Source organism: Manis pentadactyla, chromosome 16, assembly GCF_030020395.1.
Source record: "Manis pentadactyla isolate mManPen7 chromosome 16, mManPen7.hap1, whole genome shotgun sequence".
Lineage (NCBI taxonomy): Eukaryota > Metazoa > Chordata > Mammalia > Pholidota > Manidae > Manis > Manis pentadactyla.
In genome coordinates, this window is record NC_080034.1 from 30,122,044 (window position 1) to 30,141,080 (window position 19,037).

Consider the following 19,037-nt stretch of genomic DNA (forward strand, 5'->3'; position numbering starts at 1 on the left):
TACTTAAAATGGGCCAAATTCCCCACTAAGACTCTTAAAAATGTCATTGAGTAATAATGGCCTGTGCACATACTTTTAAACCAAACATGATAGAGCACATGGGAATAATGTAGACTATCACATTTAATAAAATAAGTTAGACCAGTAACATACTCTAGTCACTTGAATTATCAGTACTGGTTCTTCACCAAATTATTTAAAAATGAAGATGAAGTTAACTATGAAGTAATTCTGATTCAAAAGATATCTATTAATAGGATTCTATTACTGCTACAAAACATTTCACTACTATATAGAGCAAGTAATTTTTACCCAGGGATAAGCATAAGAATTACTAATGGTCTTTTCAAGAAACTGCATATCCTACTTCACATTCAGTCAGTCCTTCAGGCTGACCAACACTTCCACCAAGAACAGCTAGAAAAAAATTAATTTTTTAAACAACCTCAAATCATTAGCTGCTGAGGAAACAAGGATTCAAGGAGAGAAAACCATGGGGAAGGGTAACAACACAGGGAGCTGAGCCAACATTCTGCAGCTGCTTTTCCCTCAGCATTTGACTCTTTGGGGGGCAGGGCAAGATGGGATTGAAGATCCCAAGAAGTCTGACAGAGCTGCACATAACAGGGAGGAAAAACCTGCTGAGATCTGAGCTCTACCGAGGTGTTGGAAAGGCCAGGATTCAGGTAAGAACAGAAAGGTGGGAACTGAGTTCAACTTTCTTCCAGTTTTCCTTTCAAGATATCTGTAAAATTCTGAAGCTATGCTGGATAGCAGTCTAATAAGAGCAGAAAGCCTAAAAGAGCAAAGCAGTGATGTGGCAGTCTTAGTAAGCTGAGGAAACAAGACTTGAGTTCAGAACCCTACAGATGAACTCTAGTGAACACTCCAGCTCCAAACTGGGAACCCAGGTTGTGTCCCAGGGGTAAGGATGAATCTAAATTAAAACAGAGTCCTGGGAAAACAACCTGAAGTCATGTTAATTCCTGACTGTACTAAGGTGATCTGCCTCACTCTACCTACCCATCATGAAGGGGAACCTTTTTCGAGAAAGACATTATGCAGCGACTACAAATTTTTAACAAACAATGTCCTATCAGAGAGAATGGGGCAGAAACTATTTGAGAAGAATAAACCCAAAATTTCAAAAACTGAGAAAGGTACCAGCCTAGAGATTTAGTGCCTAGAAATTCCAGTATTTCTAAATATAAAAAAAAAACCACACCTAGGTAGATCAAAGAAAAACCGCTGAACCCTAAGGCACAGATCTAAAAAGTTATCAAGTATTCAAATGTCTGAAAGTCAGGAGTAAAAATTAATACATTAGGAGTAGAACTACAGATGATCCAGATAATGGCATTACAAGACAATGACTTTAAAGTAGCTATGATTTACATGTTCAGGAAATTGAGAAAAGAGATGCAAAACAAACTTTCAGCAATCAAGGAAGAGGGAATGGACATACTTTTCTGTAGTTTTTCCAGTAAATACAACTAAAACCACACATTATATGCAAGAGGAACACCAGAAGATTGAAAGGTAGAGACAAGAAGGCAGACAGCTAGGGACCTCAGAAGCCAAGGAATGACATGGTACAGAGTTCTCTTAAGGTGTTCTTTTTCTTCTCCACTGCACATATCCCAGACTTGGAGCTGAAGAAGCTGGCAATCTGGAAATGCCTATAGGCACAGATTAAAAAAAAAAAAAGGTCTCCCCAAAAGTCTGCTTTCTAGTCACAGGGAAGGATTAACCCAGGGCAGAAAACTTTCAGACAATAACCCCTCCACTCTAGACAACCACCACAGAAAAAAATTGTGCCTCTAGTGCCATCTACACCAACAAAGGCTGAATGTGGAGCCTACCTAGCCTTCCACTCTGAGAGGCTGAAATCTGGTACCTGATGCAGTAAGTCAAAAATACATGCCATAAGCTTTAGGGCAATGCTACTCAAAGAGTAGCCTGCAGACCAGCAGCCTGAAAATTGCTTTCTGTCAGTTGGGAAAAGAAGTTTGCACAAGCAGGTAAATCAACTATTCACAACAGTTCAGTTCAGCTGACTTTTTCATAGCAAGATTTTTTGCTGAAAGCAGCAGTGTAGTGATTCACATTCTGGTACAAACTGCTTATCTTGTCATAACTAATACTTTGAATAAACTACTCTAGAACTTTAAAAGAGTATTAAGTGAATGTACAACTAAGAGTCAATAAAGGAAGAAAATTAAATAAGCATTTATTATTTTAATAAATATTTAAATATTAAATGTTTCTTAAATATATATTTTAAAAATAATATTTGAAGTCCACTTAATACTTAATGTTTAGTCTAAAATACAGTAAGAAAGGAGAGAAAAACAAGTAGGTGGGTCAAATGGAAAAAAATTGTAAGGTGGTAAAAATAAAGCCAAACGTATCAGTAATTACATTAAGTAAGCAATAATCTTTATTTATTTATTATTATTAAGGTATCATTGATATATAGTCTTATGAAGGTTTCACATGAGCAACACTGTGGTTACTACATTCCCCCTTATTATCAAGTCTCCCTACAGACCCCATTACAGTCACTGTCCATCAGCAAAGTAAGATGAAGTATGCAGTAATCTTATTAAATCTTATTAAAGTAGCAGTTGGGATAAGCAAAAAACTCAAATACACTCCTTTTATAAGTGATATAACTTAAATATAAGGGTACAGAAAAGTTAAAAATATAACAATAGAAAAGATATGCTACATAAACACTAACCAAAAGAAAGCAGTTGCTGCTGTTCACCTCAAGTCCAAAAGTATTATTTAAGATGAAAAGAGAATTCGTAATGGTAAAAGGGTCAATTTAGGAACTACAATTCTAAATTTGTATGCATTTAATCACATGGCTTTAAGATATATAAAGCAAAAACTGAGAGAATTAAAAGGAGAAAGATGAACCAACAATCATTATGGCAGACTGTAAGATGCTTCAACAGCTATCAGAACAAGCAGACAAAAAATTAGTAAGTATATGAAAGACATAGACAGTGAAAATTAACAAACTTGACTTAAGTGATGTATAAAAGCACTGCACCCAAGTAATGAGAGAATATACATTATTTTCAAGTCCACACTGAACATTTACCACATCTAAAAACATTCGGGCCACAAAGCAAGGCTCACTGAATACCAAAGGACTGAAATCAGAGCATGTTCTCTGACCACTGTGAAATTAAGCTAGAAATTCCTAACAAAATAATTGGAAAATGCCTAAATGCTTTGAGATTTAGCAATATATTTCTGAAAAGTACAATCTCAAAGAAGAAAAAATGGATCAGAGAAGAAATCACAAAGGAACTTAAGTTTTCATGAAAATAGGACATAACAAAATGGTGAGATGCAGCTAAAATTATGCTTAGATGGAAACTCAAGTCTTAAATGCACTTATCAGAAAAGAAAGGCTGAAGGTCAATGATTTAAATATCCATCTCAAGAAATTACAAAAAAAATGGCAGTCACCACATGGTGAAATGAAAGCAGGAATCTCATTCCTGATCTCAGGGAAAAGCTTTTAGTATTTCACCAGTAAGTATGGCTGCTTCGGGTTTTTACTTGATGTTTTGTTTTTAGGTACTCTATCAGATTAATGAAGTTCTCTTTCATTCCTAGTTTACCATGAGGTATTTTTTGAGTCATGAATGAGTGTTTAAAATTTTCAGGAATTCAGGAAAAACATTTGATATTATTTTTTCTCCCTCTGGTCTTCTAATAAGGTGAATTATGCCAGTTGATTTTATTTTCAAATGTTATACTACTCTTGCACTAAGGAAACAAACCAAATGTGGTTGTGATGTATTCTTTCTTCTGTATTTCTTGATTCGATTTGTATAACCTCATCTGTGAGAGAGATTAATTGGTAATTTTCTTTTCTTGTAATTGCCTTGCTGGGTTTTGGTATAAGAATATAGAGGACTCAACTAAACTGGCAAGTATATTCTCTTCCTGTTTCCTGGAAAAATTAATCTATGACAGGTGTTTTATCTTTCTTAAGGATTTGGAAGAATTCCCCCATGTAGCCATTTGGGCTTGGGGACTTCTTTGTGAGATTTTTATATTAATTAAAATTTTCTATTTCTTGTTTCTCTTTTAATAACCTGTGGTTTTTCTTAGGAATTTGTTCATTTCATCAAATTTCCAATTTTACTGATTTAAGTTAGTCTTAATTTTGTGTTACTTTCTACTTAATATCTGTAGTTTTTTGTAGGTGAGTTTGTAGAAAAATTTTTTATTTTTCTTATTGGTCTTCTAGAGATCTATCCCTTTTTTGGGTCTTTCAAAGAACCAACTTTTGATTGTGCTGATTTTTCCCTTTTGTACTTACTTTGTTTTATTATTTTCTGCTCTTTACTATTTTTTTTTCTACTTTCTTTACATGAGACATAAGTTCTTACAATGGCCTTGGAGATCTGGCACTGCCTACTCCCACCTTCGTCCCTCTCCCCAAACTCTCATTAACCATTTTCCTCACTAACTCCAGCAACACTGGCCTGTTTGGGGTTCTTTCTTCCAAAATGCCAAATGCACCTTCATCTCAGAATTTCTGCACTTGCTCTTCCCTCTGCCCAGCAGGCTCTCTCATCAATCACATCAACTCACTCTCTCATTTCCTTCAAGGATCTGTTCAAACAGCACCTCTCTGAGAGGCCTTCTCTGATTACCTTGTATAAAATAATGACCTCTCCACTGTCACTCTCTGTCTGCTTAACCTGTTTTTCTACTTGATAGCACTTCACACTTAATTTATAATAAATACTATGTAAATGTTGGTGTATCAGTCTTTCTACAATTAGACTATAAATTCCATGGGAAAGAAGTTTTGTCTGTTTTGTTTACTGCTATATTTATCTCCAGAGCCTAAAACAATGCCTAGTTAGTAAAGGCACTAAATAAATGTTTTGAATAAAAGAATATATACACAATTTCCCTAGTGTTTCTAACTAAAGGAGTCAGGTAAGAAAGAAAAATAAGGTTGAAATATTAGAAAACAAAAATTATTATTTGCAGATTATTAGAAATTCAAAGAAGTCAAAAAAAATATTAGATGAAATGTTAGTATGAGGACCAGACAGATATAAGACGGACATATGAAAATCGGTAGTTTTTCTACATATCAGCCACTGTCAGATTAAAAATCCAATTTTCTATAGCATCAAAAATATATAACACAAACAACTTGAAAATGTTTAAGACATAACAAGAGGGGGGGTGGAGCCAAGATGGCGGCGTGAGTAGAGCAGCGGAAATCTCCTCCCAAAACCACATATATCTATGAAAATATAACAAAGACAACTCTTCCTAGAATAAAGACCAGAGGACACAGGACAACATCCAGACCACATCCACACCTGCGAGAACCCAGTGCCTCGTAAAGGGGGTAAGATACAAGCCCCTCCCCCCAGCTCCCGGTGGGAGAAGAGTAGGCAGGGCGGGAGGGAGACGTTGCCCAGGAATGCTGAACACCCAGCCCCCGCCATCCAGACCAGAGCACAGACACAGTGCGTGCGCGGGGCCCTGGATACTAGGGAAACAGGGCAGCAAGAACGGTGAGAGGGTACCGGAGGCCTGGCACCGGAGGACATAAGAAAAGCGAGCGGCCATTTTTTTTTTGCTGTTTTGTTTTGGCGAGCGCTTTTTGGAAGTCTTAAAGGGACAGGGAACCCAATACTAGGGAAACAGGGCAGCAAGACCAGTGAGCAGATGCCTGAGGCTGGCGCTGGAGAATAAAGAAAAACGAGCGGCCACTTTTTTTTTTTTTTTTTTTTTTTTTAATTTAAAAAATTTCTTTTTTTAATTTTTTTGTGGTCATTGTTTTGTTTTGGTGGGTGCTTTTTGGAAGTCTTAAAGGGGCAGGGCGGGTCACTTAATCCAGAGGTAGGGAATCCGGGGATCTCTGGGCACCCTAATCCCCTGGGCTGCAGGGAGCAGGGAGGCCCCTTACGGAGATAAATAGCCTCCCAGCCGCTCCTGCTCCAATGCGACTCCACCACTTTGGAGTAGCTGCCCGAGCCAGGCCACGCCCACAGCAACAGCGGAGATTAACTCCATAGCAGCCGAGCAGGAAGCAGAAACCCTGTCTGCGCGCAGCTGCGCAGCACAAGCCACTAGAGGCCGCTGTTCTCCCAGGAGAGGAGGGCCACAAACCAACAAGAAAGGAAGTCCTTCCAGCCGTCACTCGTCCCAGTTCTGCAGTCTATTCCTATCATCATGAAAAGGCAAAACTACAGGCAGACAAAGATCACAGAGACAACACCAGAGAAGGAGACAGACCTAACCAGTCTTCCTGACAAAGAATTCAAAATAAAAATCATAAACATGCTGACAGAGATGCAGAGAAATACGCAAGAGATATGGGATGAAGTCCGGAGGGAGATCACAGATGCCAGAAAGGAGATTACAGAAATGAAACAAACTCTGGAAGGGTTTATAAGCAGAATGGATGGGATGCAAGAGGCCATTGATGGAACTGAAACCAGAGAACAGGAACGCATAGAAGCTGACATAGAGAGAGATAAAAGGATCTACAGGAATGAAACAATATTAAGAGAACTGTGTGACCAATCCAAAAGGAACAATATCCATATTATAGGGGTACCAGAAGAAGAAGAGAGAGGAAAAGGGATGGAAAGTATCTTGGAAGAAATAATTGCTGAAAACTTCCCCAAACTGGGGGAGGAAATAATCGAACAGACCACGGAAATACACAGAACCCCCAACAGAAAAGATCCAAGGAGGACAACACCAAGACACATAATAATTAAAATGGCAAAGATCAAGGACAAGGAAAGAGTTTTAAAGGCAGCTAGAGAGAAAAAGGTCACCTATAAAGGAAAACCCATCATGCTAACATCAGACTTCTCGACAGAAACCCTACAGGCCAGAAGAGAATGGCATGATATATTTAATGCAATGAAACAGAAGGGCCTTGAACCAAGGATACTGTATCCAGCAGGACTATCATTTAAATATGATGGTGGGATTAAACAATTCCCAGACAAACAAAAGCTGAGGGAATTTGCTTCCCACAAACCACCTCTACAGGACATCTTACAGGAACTGCTCTAGATGGGAGCACTCCTATAAAGAGCACAGAACAAAACACCCAACATATGAAGAATGGAGGAGGAGGAATAAGAAGTGAGAGAAGAAAAGAATCTCCAGACAGTGTATATAACAGCTCAATAAGCGAGCTAAGTTAGGCAGTAAGATACTAAAGAGGTTAACCTTGAACCTTTGGTAACCACGAATTTAAAGCCTGCAATGGCAATAAGTACGTATCTTTCAATAGTCACCCTAAATGTAAATGGACTGAATGCACCAATCAAAAGACACAGAGTAATAGAATGGATAAAAAAGCAAGACCCATCTATATGCTGCTTACAAGAAACTCACCTCAAACCCAAAGACATTTACAGACTAAAAGTCAAGGGATGGAAAAACATATTTCAGGCAAACAACAGAGAGAAGAAAGCAGGGCAGGGGTTGCAGTACTAGTATCAGACAAAATAGACTTCAAAACAAAGAAAGTAACAAGAGATAAAGAAGGACACTACATAATGATAAAGGGCTCAGTCCAACAAGAGGATATAACCATTCTAAATATATATGCACCCAACACAGGAGCACCAGCATATGTGAAACAAATACTAACAGAACTAAAGGGGGAAATAGACTGCAATGCATTCATTCTAGGAGACTTCAACACACCACTCACCCCAAAGGATAGATCCACTGGGCAGAAAATAAGTAAGGACACGGAAGCACTGAACAACACAGTAGAGCATATGGACCTAATAGACATCTATAGAACTCTACATCCAAAAGCAACAGGATATACATTCTTCTCAAGTGCACATGGAACATTCTCCAGAATAGACCACATACAGGCCCACAAAAAGAGCCTCAGCAAAATCCAAAATATTGAAATTCTTCCAACCAACTTTTCAGACCACAAAGGTATAAAACTAGAAATAAATTCTACAAAGAAAACAAAAAGGCTCACAAACACATGGAGGCTTAACAACATGCTCCTAAATAATCAATGGATCAACGAACAAATTAAAATAGAGATCAAGGAATATATAGAAACAAATGACAACAATAATACAAAGCCCCAACTTCTGTGGGATGCAGCGAAAGCAGTCTTAAGAGGAAAGTATATAGCGATCCAGGCACACTTGAAGAAGCAAGAACAATCCCAAATGAACAGTCTAACATCACAATTATCGAAATTGGAAAAAGAAGAACAAATGAGGCCTAAAGTCAGCAGAAGGAGGGACATAATAAAGATCAGAGAAGAAATAAACAAAATTGAGAAGAATAAAACAATAGCAAAAATCAATGAAACCAAGAGCTGGTTATCTGAGAAAATAAACAAAATAGATAAGCCTCTAGCCAAACTTATTGAGAAAAAGAGAATCAACACAAATCAACAGAATCACAAATGAGAATGGAAAAATCACGACAGACTCCACAGAAATAAAAAGAATTTTTAAAGACTACTATGAAAATCTATATGCCAACAAGCTGGAAAACCTAGAAGAAATGGACAACTTCCTAGAAAAATACAACTTTCCAAGACTGACCAAAGAAGAAACACAAAAGTTAAACAAACCAATTACGAGCAAAGAAATTGAAACGGTAATCAAAAAACTACCCAAGAACAAAACACCCGGACTGGACGGATTTACCTCGGAATTTTATCAGACACACAGAGAAGACATAATACCCATTCTCCTTAAAGTTTTCCAAAAAATAGAAGAGGAGGGAATACTCCCAAACTCATTCTATGAAGCCAACATCACCCTAATACAAAAACCAGGCAAAGACCCCGCCAAAAAAGAAAATTAAAGACATAACAAGAGAACTATGAAGCTTTTTCTAACAGCATAAAAAAACACTTGAACAAGTGGGACAAATTATGTTCCTATATGAGAATTTTCAATATTGGAAAGATGTCAGTACTTCTCAAATTATCTACAAATATAACTTTTCAGTCAAAATCCTAATGTGTTTTTTTAATGGATAAACTGATTTTAGTTCACCTTTAAAAAAAAGAACTGAAAATAAGAAGCTTTTGGAAAAGAATAATGAAAGGAGATTTAGCTCTGTTAAGATATCAAAATGGAATATTAAGCTCAAATTACTAAAATTGGGTAATAGCATGGAAACAGACAAAAAGAGTAACACAGGAGAAAATATTGAATACACATGGGATTGTTTCATAAGCTTCTCAAGCTCATCACTGACTAAACTGAAAGCTTTGATTGCCCTCTTCACAAACCCTACTCATTCTCCAAAACTCCCTGTGGAAGTGGTACAATATCCACTTGGTTCCAAGTAAAAAGCCTGGAAATCACCTTTAAACTTTTCCCTCAAGCCCAACAGCCACTCACAAACCATAATATCCCTCAAGCCCAACATCTGGACAGTTCTGCAGATTTTACCTAAATATCTCTCACAACTCATACCCACTGCCACAATACCAGTTTCAGTTACCATGAGTTCTTGTCTGGATCATTGCACTGGCTTCCAGTGAGGTTCCCCACACTCACTTTTGCCCCCTGCCAATTTGTTCTCCAAATTACAAACAGCATGATATTTTAAAAATCACAAATGTGATGATGTAAGTGCAACTGAAAACTCTTCAATGCCTTTCTATGCTCTTAAGATAAAACCAAAATCCTTAATGAGATACTACTCATTAATGGGTAAATAGATTTCAGAAAGCTTCAACTGTACTAGATCATATCCTTGAACATAAAAGTAATCTGGGGGAAAAACAGTCATTAAAAAAACTGGAAATTACCTTGTTAGTAAAAAGAATGTAGAATATTCTTAAGATCTATACAGTTTGGCCCCTGCCTACCTTTCTGATCTCATTTCACTCCATGTTCAAGGATCTTCAACCATACTGGCTTTCTTTGTGTTCTCTGAATAGGAACTTTCCTACTTCAGGACTTTCTCAAGTGCTGGTCCCTTCATGTCCCTGCATAAAGATGCTTTCCTTAGAGAATCCCTCTCTCGACTGTAGGAAAAAGTCAGATCTTTCTATTATTCTTTCTTAAAACAACCAAATTTCAGAGTTTTCATTGTAATTTTAATGAATCATCTATGAGTTTTACCCACTATTTTAAGTTCCATGAGGGCGAGGATCATGTCTGTTTTTGCTCACCTTTGCATTCCCAAAGCCTAGAACTGTGCTTAATAATAGTAGGTGCTCAATAAATTCTTGCTAAATGAATTAGATAGGAATTTTAATTACTGAACAGAACTAAAACATAAAGATGTCCTCTGGAGCAATTAGCGAAACTTAATACAAGACCACCCAATGATTGTGATTCAACTGCGTTAGCTACTCATTCCATTATTGGGAAGGCTTCTCAAAATGTGAGATTATGCAGAATATGCTGTTTCTAATGGATAATTTGTTAAGCCCATCAGTTTCATTTTAACTCATCATTCAAAACCTCAGGGAAATAAGAGAAAGTACAGATTAAGTTTAAATAACCTTTTCCCTCCAGATTATATATTGAAGGTATATATATGTTCTGGTATGGCTGAAGGTGTCTGAAGTCTCGTCTCCCATTAATAAAATATTCTATTGAGGAATATACAGATTTTAGTTCTTTATTATTTTAAGGCTTTACTTCTATTAATGGAAAACAAGAAAGTTCTTCTTAGTCTTTCGGTACTTACAAGTGAAGGAACTGTGAATATCTGAACCGAGAGGTCTGCGATTGAAAACTCTCTGTCGTGGTCATCTGTCACATAATCACTCTGCAAACGCTCATAGTTCTATTAAGAAGGCAAAAAAAGGCAAGGAGTGCCAGCTATCAGTTACAAAGAAAAGGCAAGTACTACTCACCAGAGTAGGGGCAGTGAAGAACTGGACAGACAGAGCAGTCACGGACACTGCTCGCTCGTGATCATCCTCCATAAAATCTCTCTGCAACTGCTGGTAATTCTAAACAACAAGGGGGAGATTCACCTCTAATCCATATTGACCAAATCTTTAAGGATTCTCTAATGAAAAGTCAGTGTTGGAGGAATTAATAAGATAACACTGCTATAAGAATGGTAACTGGAACGATTTCTACCTATTAAACTGTGTATAAATATTGATGCACTATACAACCTTTGCAATCCTGGGATGTCAGTGTATACTGGAGGGGCTAAACCATAGCAATTTTACGCTGTCTCTGACAAAAACCAACTTTTATTACTTCTGGATGCGTATCAGAATCACCTGATGCTCTTTCAAAGCACACATGCTTGGGCCTCATTCTTGGTGAATCTGTTTCAGTAGGTTTGAGAATGGAACACAAACCATGTATTTTGAAAGAGCTTCCCAAACGATTCTTACACACTTCCTCGGTTAAGAACTCCTAATTCAGGTGAATAAAAAAAATAAGTGGTTAAGCTTTATCACATACTGTTTAAAGGGAGAACACAATTCAATAATATCAACTACCTAGAGTTCATGATTCTTAAATTACATCCATACATACATGTTTCAACTATGATTATCTTTTCCTTATGTAAATTTTAATAGGAATAATACCATAATTCATAATGGCATAAATTCTTCAAAATGGTTTACATTCTTCATTTATCATTTCGTATCATACACACTCCATAGGTAGATATTCATATCACCTTGGCAGGTAATGAACCAGAAAGCCTCACTGCTAGAATTTTATTCTATTGATACAAGATAAGAATATCATTTATGAAGTTTCTTAGAATTTAAAATCAACACACTGACACATTACTATAAGCTACTAATTTTACAAAGCCACCAGCTGTGGGCTATGGTTATTCTGTACATAACCTGACTATTTTGTTAATCTCCAAAAGTGAGAAACTACTTACCCTTGCAAATCGAACAGCAAATTGTTTCTTGTATTTTAAATCCATAAGTAGACTGCTCATGAACAACTGATGATACACACTCCTAGCACCTTTTTACAAAAAGAGCAGATGTAAGATAAGAATACATCAAATAAGCCAAAATGACACTTCTGAAGTTTTTATATGATCAACTGTATTTTAAGTCTGAAGAGCAAAACTCTACATGTGTTCCTTAGTATAAAACATTTGTCATCTGCTTCTTAAAAAAATCAGTTTTTCTAAATATAGTTTTAAAAACTACATTATATGTAGGTTATTTAATTTGGGTCGTGGACCTTAAAATCTGTCACAGAATAAGACTGCCTGTGTTAATTCTAAAAACCATAAATACACTTACTAAATACCTTCCCAAATGAAAAAACAAAACCAAAAACCTTTAACACCCTTATTATCTATATAGGTTCCTCTATACCTCAGAAGTAGTTAAGAGACTCACCTTTCCACAATTTGGAGTCACTAAGCATCAATCTATCCACTAGAGAAAAGTTTTCACCATCTGGCCCTTCCTGTAAACCAACTTGACATAAAATTCGGCGAAGGCCATCTTAAAACAGGAAGAAAAGCAGTCATGAAATAGTGACTTCAAAATATTAAAATAAAATGACATTTACATAGAAATGTACAAATGGATCTACAGAGTTTTATATATTTTACTAAAGGTCAAATTTACTCAGAAAAAATAAACATATTAACTATTAACATTTTCACAAAAAGTAGAATTCCAAATCTTGCATTACACATCACCCCTTATTTCACAATTCCAGAATTTATGTCCATCAGAAAGGTAATGACCTCTGATGTGGTAACTAAAGAACAAAGCTCTCAAAAACCACTGAAATAAATTATTCTCTAACATCTAAAAAAACCTATGCTAATTAAACCAGATTATAATAAAATTGCTATATATTCCCTAATAACTGAAGGTATGTATACTATAAAATTGTGTTACTATTTAGAAGAATTCATGACCTCTATACAATAGCATATACCATTTATTATTACTGCTGTGCAAAATGTTCTTTATTAAGCAATAATTCACTGTATACCTAGGTGTACCTACTATGTCCAATGCCCTGTAAGACAAATTCCTGTATCTTCTAAATGCTAAACTTAAAAAAAATTGTTCTTCAAATATTAATATAAGCATGAATGTAACCAAAACTTTAACACCGTTTTGAAATCAGTTTTATAATTGAAATCACTGTTTTTAGTGTTCCATAATTGTGCAAAATAATCAGAAAAAAATGGAGTGAACTTTTAAATTTAATTATAAATGCCAACAGATAGAAATTGTTTACAAGGCTAAAGAGAAACCCTTATACAAATATGAAGCAACAGGTAAGGTCTTTAAATTATTGATGGCAAATATCTCAAAAAGAAAATTTTCAGTAGAAAATTGCTCGCATGATACTATTCACTAATACTGTAGCTTGGATATTCTTTAGTAATAAAATGGTATATGCTATTGTATAGAGGTCATGAATAATGTAGTACTTGGAATATAGGTATCTAATGGAAAACATCAAAACTAAAAGGAAAGAGGTTAAGAAAAATAATAGGAAAGACATTTAAAAGACAAGCAAACATACTGTCCTAAATTTCCACACCTCCATATTTTCACCTGTTAGTTCACAGTGTGGCAATGCTCTAATAGCTTTTCTTTATAGTAAACACTGGAATGTCATTTATCTGCACCACATCTCTTGCCTGAAGAATTAGTATATGACAGCATAGATCTATTTCTATTTTATTCTTTGGTGTTATACACCAGACTTGCATTTTTGGTGTTAGACATGAGGGTTCTTAACTGTTACCATTGTATTAAAAAGGTTATCTAATTAGTAGATTGTGGAAACAACAAAAACCAAATACAAATCAGTAACTTCCAATTTGCAAATTTTCAGAGTTGCAAATTACTAGTAACCAAAAATTGCAGGATTTGAAACAGAGATATCAATATTAGTGTTTTATCCTTTAAACTGCTAAATATTTAGGTTTTATTTACAGTAGTATTTTACAACTTGCTCAGTGGAATGGAGTTCCACAGGATGTTCCATTTTTAAAAAAAGATTCTTTTGTCAAGTTTGTGAGATTTAATTAGCATGTTAAAGTCATTTACAATCGTTTAACGCAATGTTTCCTGTCTTTATTTGACACAGAATCCTTTGTATGCATATAAAAAGATCTTGTGGATCAGTTTGGCAAACAACAGGTTTTTCCACGCATAAAGGTATTATGAGAAGTGTTTTAAAACCTGAAATTAAAGCAAGAATTTATTTCACTTGATATTTTTTCCAAAACAGTTTTGCAAGGGCATATGGGCTCATTTTTAAGTCAATTAGCACAAGCTTTTATGAACATACCTGAATATCCAATTATACTTCCCAGCCAAGACAAAAGTTTCAAACCAAAATTCTGATGTGCGACAATAGATGAATGCATAACTTGAACTTTGAGTGGCTTTGTCTGTCTACTGGTATTTCTCTTAAAAAGAAATGGCAGGATGAAAAAAACAAACTTAAAAAGGTTATTTTATAGAAAAAAGTTAATATTTTATTTACTGTAATTACACTCTCATCATTATAGAAAAGTTTTTCATGTATGTGTGTAAGAAAAATACCATTTGGCTTGCCTTACTTAGATCCTAATTTTCTGGAAGGAATCTTATGATTTTTACAAAAAGGTAAAAAGTTACAGCTTATAAGTAAACCGAATCTTTAGTCCTATATTTGAAAATCTGCCCCACCAATTATAAATTATCTGAATGCTTAAATTTGCTTATGTCTTCAAACTAATTGCTTAAATGCAATTATACACTTACTTAAATAATGTACTTCACTGAGAAGTGATCATATTATCAATACTTTAAAAAAACCTCCATACCCATCACATACTCTAGGTACCTCATAAAAGTGGAATCATAAAATATCTTCTTGTTAGTGGCTTATTTCATTTAGCATAATGTTCTCCAGGTCCATCCCTGTTGTAGCATGTATCAGAATCTTCGTCCTTTTTAAGGCTGAATAATACTCTGCTGTATGTATACAGATCTTGTTTACCCATTTATCGGCTGACAGACCCTTGAGTTGCTTCTACCTTTTATCTATTGTGAATAAACCTTCTATGAACATGGATGTACAAATATCTGAGACCCTGCTTTTAATTCTTTTGTGTATGTACCCAGAAGCAAAATTGCTGGATCACATGGTCATTTTTAATTTTTAGAGGAATCACTGCAATGTTTTCCACAGTGGCTGCATTCCCACCAGCAGTGCACAAGGGTTCCAATTTCTCCACATCCTTGTCAACACTTGTGATTTTCTGCTATGGTATTTCTGTTTGTAATAGTCATCTTAATGGGTATGAGATGATATCTCATTATAGATTTTATCTTCACTTCCCTAATGATTAGTAATGTTGAGCATGTTTCATGTGTTTACTGGCAATTCTGGAGCACTGCCTGTTTAAATCCATCAACACTGTATTATTCAACATGATTTCCCCCTTCTCATTTTTTGTTTCGATCATCTTTCCATGCTCCACTTCATCCCATCTCTATAACCTACAGTAACATGGTACATCTCTGCATATTTTTTCTATCTGTCTGTCTGTCTGTCTATGTATCTATCTATGTATGTATGTATGTATGTATGTATGTATGTATGTATGTATCTATCTATCTATCTATCTATCTATCTATCTATCTATCTATCTATCTGTATACATTATAAGGATTTTTACTTGATTTATAAAAATGGGAACCTATACATCTTGTGCATCTTTGCATTAACTGATTTTTTTTTTTTTGGTTAATGACTCATAACATTCTGTGGTGTAGATTTGTTCAAATATCCCCTAGAGAGGATGTCCCTTTGTTTTTAATCATCTGTGACTACAAAGAAAGCAGTACTGAACACCTTTGTACACACACTTCCTGGTACTTATATTTCTACGGGATAATTCCTAGGAGAGGTAAAATTTTAACAGATGCTGCTAGATTATTTTCCAAAAATGCTATAGCAATTTATTTTTACTAAGTATTCCTATCCTCTGTATCTATGATGGATTTCTTATTTCTCCAACCTAACAGATACTGAAATCTGCCTGTCATTTTACTGATTATTAGGTTAAGTTTTAATCTCTTTATATTGACCACCTAGATGTTCTTTGTTGTGGCTGCCTTTTCATATCTTATGCTCATTTTCTATTTTGCTGTTTGTTCCCTACTTGATAATCTGTAAGTGCTCTGTTTATAATAAACATTAAAAGCCTATCTGTGTTAGAAATAGCTTTTCTAAATCTACTCTTTGTCTACTGATTTTGTTTATGGAATATCTTACTGTGTAAATTTTTCATGTAGCCAAAAAATGTTTCTTGTCTAACTCCTGGGGTTCTAGTCTTGGTTAAGAAGATCTCTCCCTGAGAATGTACCTATAGTTTCCTAGATTTTCCTCTTACTGGCATCTATTTCTGGATTTTCTATTGTATATTACAAACATATCTATGAAAACACCACCAGAGATTACAAATGCTAATTTTTTAAGAAAAGAAAAATTGAAATACTACTAAACATGTAAGAAGTATGAAGCAACAAAGGGGAAAAAAAACCTTTCCTTTATCTACTCATCTATTGCAAACACTATCCCAACTGCTTCATCAGTTGCATATTATCTTTCTGTTTCCACACACAGACACAAATTTACTTTTTAAAAAATGAACCTCTGAGGGTATAAGTTATATGAATGATTATATCCCCTAATCCCTAAATACTTCAGAATACATTTTCTAAGAATGGGAATATTCTTTTACACGAGAGTATAAAGCTCTTGATGCATTATTAAACTGAGTATGTCCAGATATCAAGGAAGAATTTCTTTTTTTTTTTTTATTAAGGTATCACTGATATACAGTCTTAGGCTTAGGTTTCACAGAAGCAACACTGTGGTCACTACATTCCCCCTTATTATCAAGTCCCTAACCTCAAGGAAGAATTTCTTAAATAAGACACAAAAGGTACAAATCAAAAAGAAAACAATAGTTTGCTACATTAAAATTTAAAGCTTTAACTCAATGAGAGCACCACAAACTTAAAAGACCAATATAATAAATAAGACACTTAATAGTCATGGCAATGAAAATTTAATGGACATGATGCCATTCATATACATCAGATTGGCAAAAGTTTTTTAAATTAAAAATACATAATTTTGACAAAGCTGTGGAGAAATGGACATTTTCGTACACCACTCTGGATTTTTTGTGTTAACTGGATTTTTTGGAGACTTACTTGGCAAAATCTAGTCAGACTAACAATGCTCATACCCTAATAATTGAGAAATTCCATTTCTTGGTATATACCCTATGGTTGCAAACTTAAAAAAAAAAAAGATCTACAGTTAACTTTCAAATATGTATGTTTTAGTATTCAAATGTCTGGGCTTCATGTTTATTCAGAGAGTAATATTATGTTGGAATATGAAGGGAAATCATATAAAAATATACACTAGATCTTTTTTCCCTAGAGAAGATCAGTGTCATATTCATTTTAGTATTTTAAGTGTTTAGTATAGTGCCTGTCTCAGAGTAAGCCTAATATCTTAATGAATCAAAGAATGAGATTTATTTTACTTATTACTATGTCACTACTTTGCCCCTTTCCATTTCCTTTGTGTAATATGATCACACAAAAGAATAGCATAAATTTTTACTGTTTGGAAACATAGGGAAGAAATATATATAGAGAGAGCAACCCAGTGTAGTTAGAATGATTTCAGTGTAGTTAGAATTTTTGCATCGAAGCAAGAAGAGGACAAAAGAACATGCATAGCAGGACCACTAGTCATAGCAAATGAATGAATGAATGAATGAAGTATCCTCATTATCCATCAATGAGAGAATAGAAAAATTATGGTATAATCATCAATGGAATACTTTACAGGTTCATTTATCAACACAGACATCTACAAACAATACAGATGAAAAGGCAAGTTGTAGTATAATACATTCCTTATGAATCTTGTTATATAATGTTTAAAGGCCTCCAAATCATACATACATTGTTGACAGATATTTAGTAGATTAAGTATAAGGCCATGCATAAGAATGAAATAATGAATTAATTAAAGTTAGATCTCTAGGGAAGGAGAAAGGGTAATGGGATTAAGAAGAAATAATACAGAGGCTTCTAAACTATTTAAAATAAGTTTAAGGACAATAATGTATAATGTGGGCACATAGGTTCATTGTGTTATCTCTATTTTTATCTGTATATTTAAAATATTTCGCAGTACATAAACTTACTTTTTGAAAAAGACATTAACATAAAATGCAGTTACATGGAATAGTTAAAAATAATAAATCCTAGCTTAATAAAAAAACTAAATGTGGGGAATAGTTTTCTTTCAGAGAAATAATACACTAAGCAAAACAGAATGAACAAAATAGCAGTAGACTCAGACACTGAGAAGGGACTGATGATTATGATGGGGGAGGGGTTGGTGTGGGTGTGTAGGGAGAGTAAGGGGCACACCTTACTCTCCCTGTGTTGTATACTGTGTTGTATACTGGAACCACTGTGCTGTACACTGGAAACTAAAATAAGACTATATATAGCAATAAAAAAACAAATAAAAAAAAGAAATAATACACTAAATGCTATTAGGAGATGCAGCATACCTTGCTATAAAGTACCAAGAAACAACTTTCCTTGAATTCTACTCTTGGTGCTAAGGGCCAGTTTAGTTCCTAAAAGTAACTTTCTAAGACATCTCTGATGGAGAAGTAGGAAGGCAGAAAATATATCTCACCTAACCATTCAGTTTCTATTATCAATTACACACAGCTTAAAAAAAACTATAGATAAAGCAATAATACATTACTCAAGAAACGTATCATTAAACATGATTTTTGGTTGATTGTGGCTTTCCATTCATATATTCACACAGAAAAATGTGTTCATAAACACTACAACATGGAACTAGTAAACTAATAAAAGGTAATAGTATAGGCATGTTTTAAAATTACTTACCACAATGACTGATTTTGCTTGCTCACAATACTGGAAGTCTCCATATCGAACAGACCTACGTCCCTATAAAAAA

At 34.8% G+C, this 19,037-nt stretch overlaps 1 protein-coding gene across 8 annotated transcripts in view; it reads right to left on the reverse strand.

The window, feature by feature from the left end:
• Positions 1-19,037, reverse strand: part of UBR2 (ubiquitin protein ligase E3 component n-recognin 2) — a 117,842-nt gene that overhangs the window by 50,304 nt on the left and 48,501 nt on the right. For 6 of the 8 annotated variants that reach the window (XR_005029199.2, XM_036907212.2, XM_036907210.2 and 3 more), the window contains 5 exons: positions 18,965-19,027; positions 14,301-14,421; positions 12,374-12,481; positions 11,899-11,987; positions 10,723-10,821 (listed from right to left, as the gene is read on the reverse strand). Coding sequence is in view for 6 of the 8 variants with exons in the window: in XM_036907212.2 (XP_036763107.2) it covers positions 10,723-10,821; positions 11,899-11,987; positions 12,374-12,481; positions 14,301-14,421; positions 18,965-19,027 (480 nt within the window). In the remaining 2 variants the exon portion in view is untranslated. Of the gene's footprint in view, positions 1-9,892; positions 10,052-10,722; positions 10,822-10,891; positions 10,991-11,898; positions 11,988-12,373; positions 12,482-14,300; positions 14,422-18,964; positions 19,028-19,037 lie in introns of all 8 variants that reach the window. The other 2 variants (XR_005029200.2, XM_036907211.2) reach the window with 2 other exon arrangements.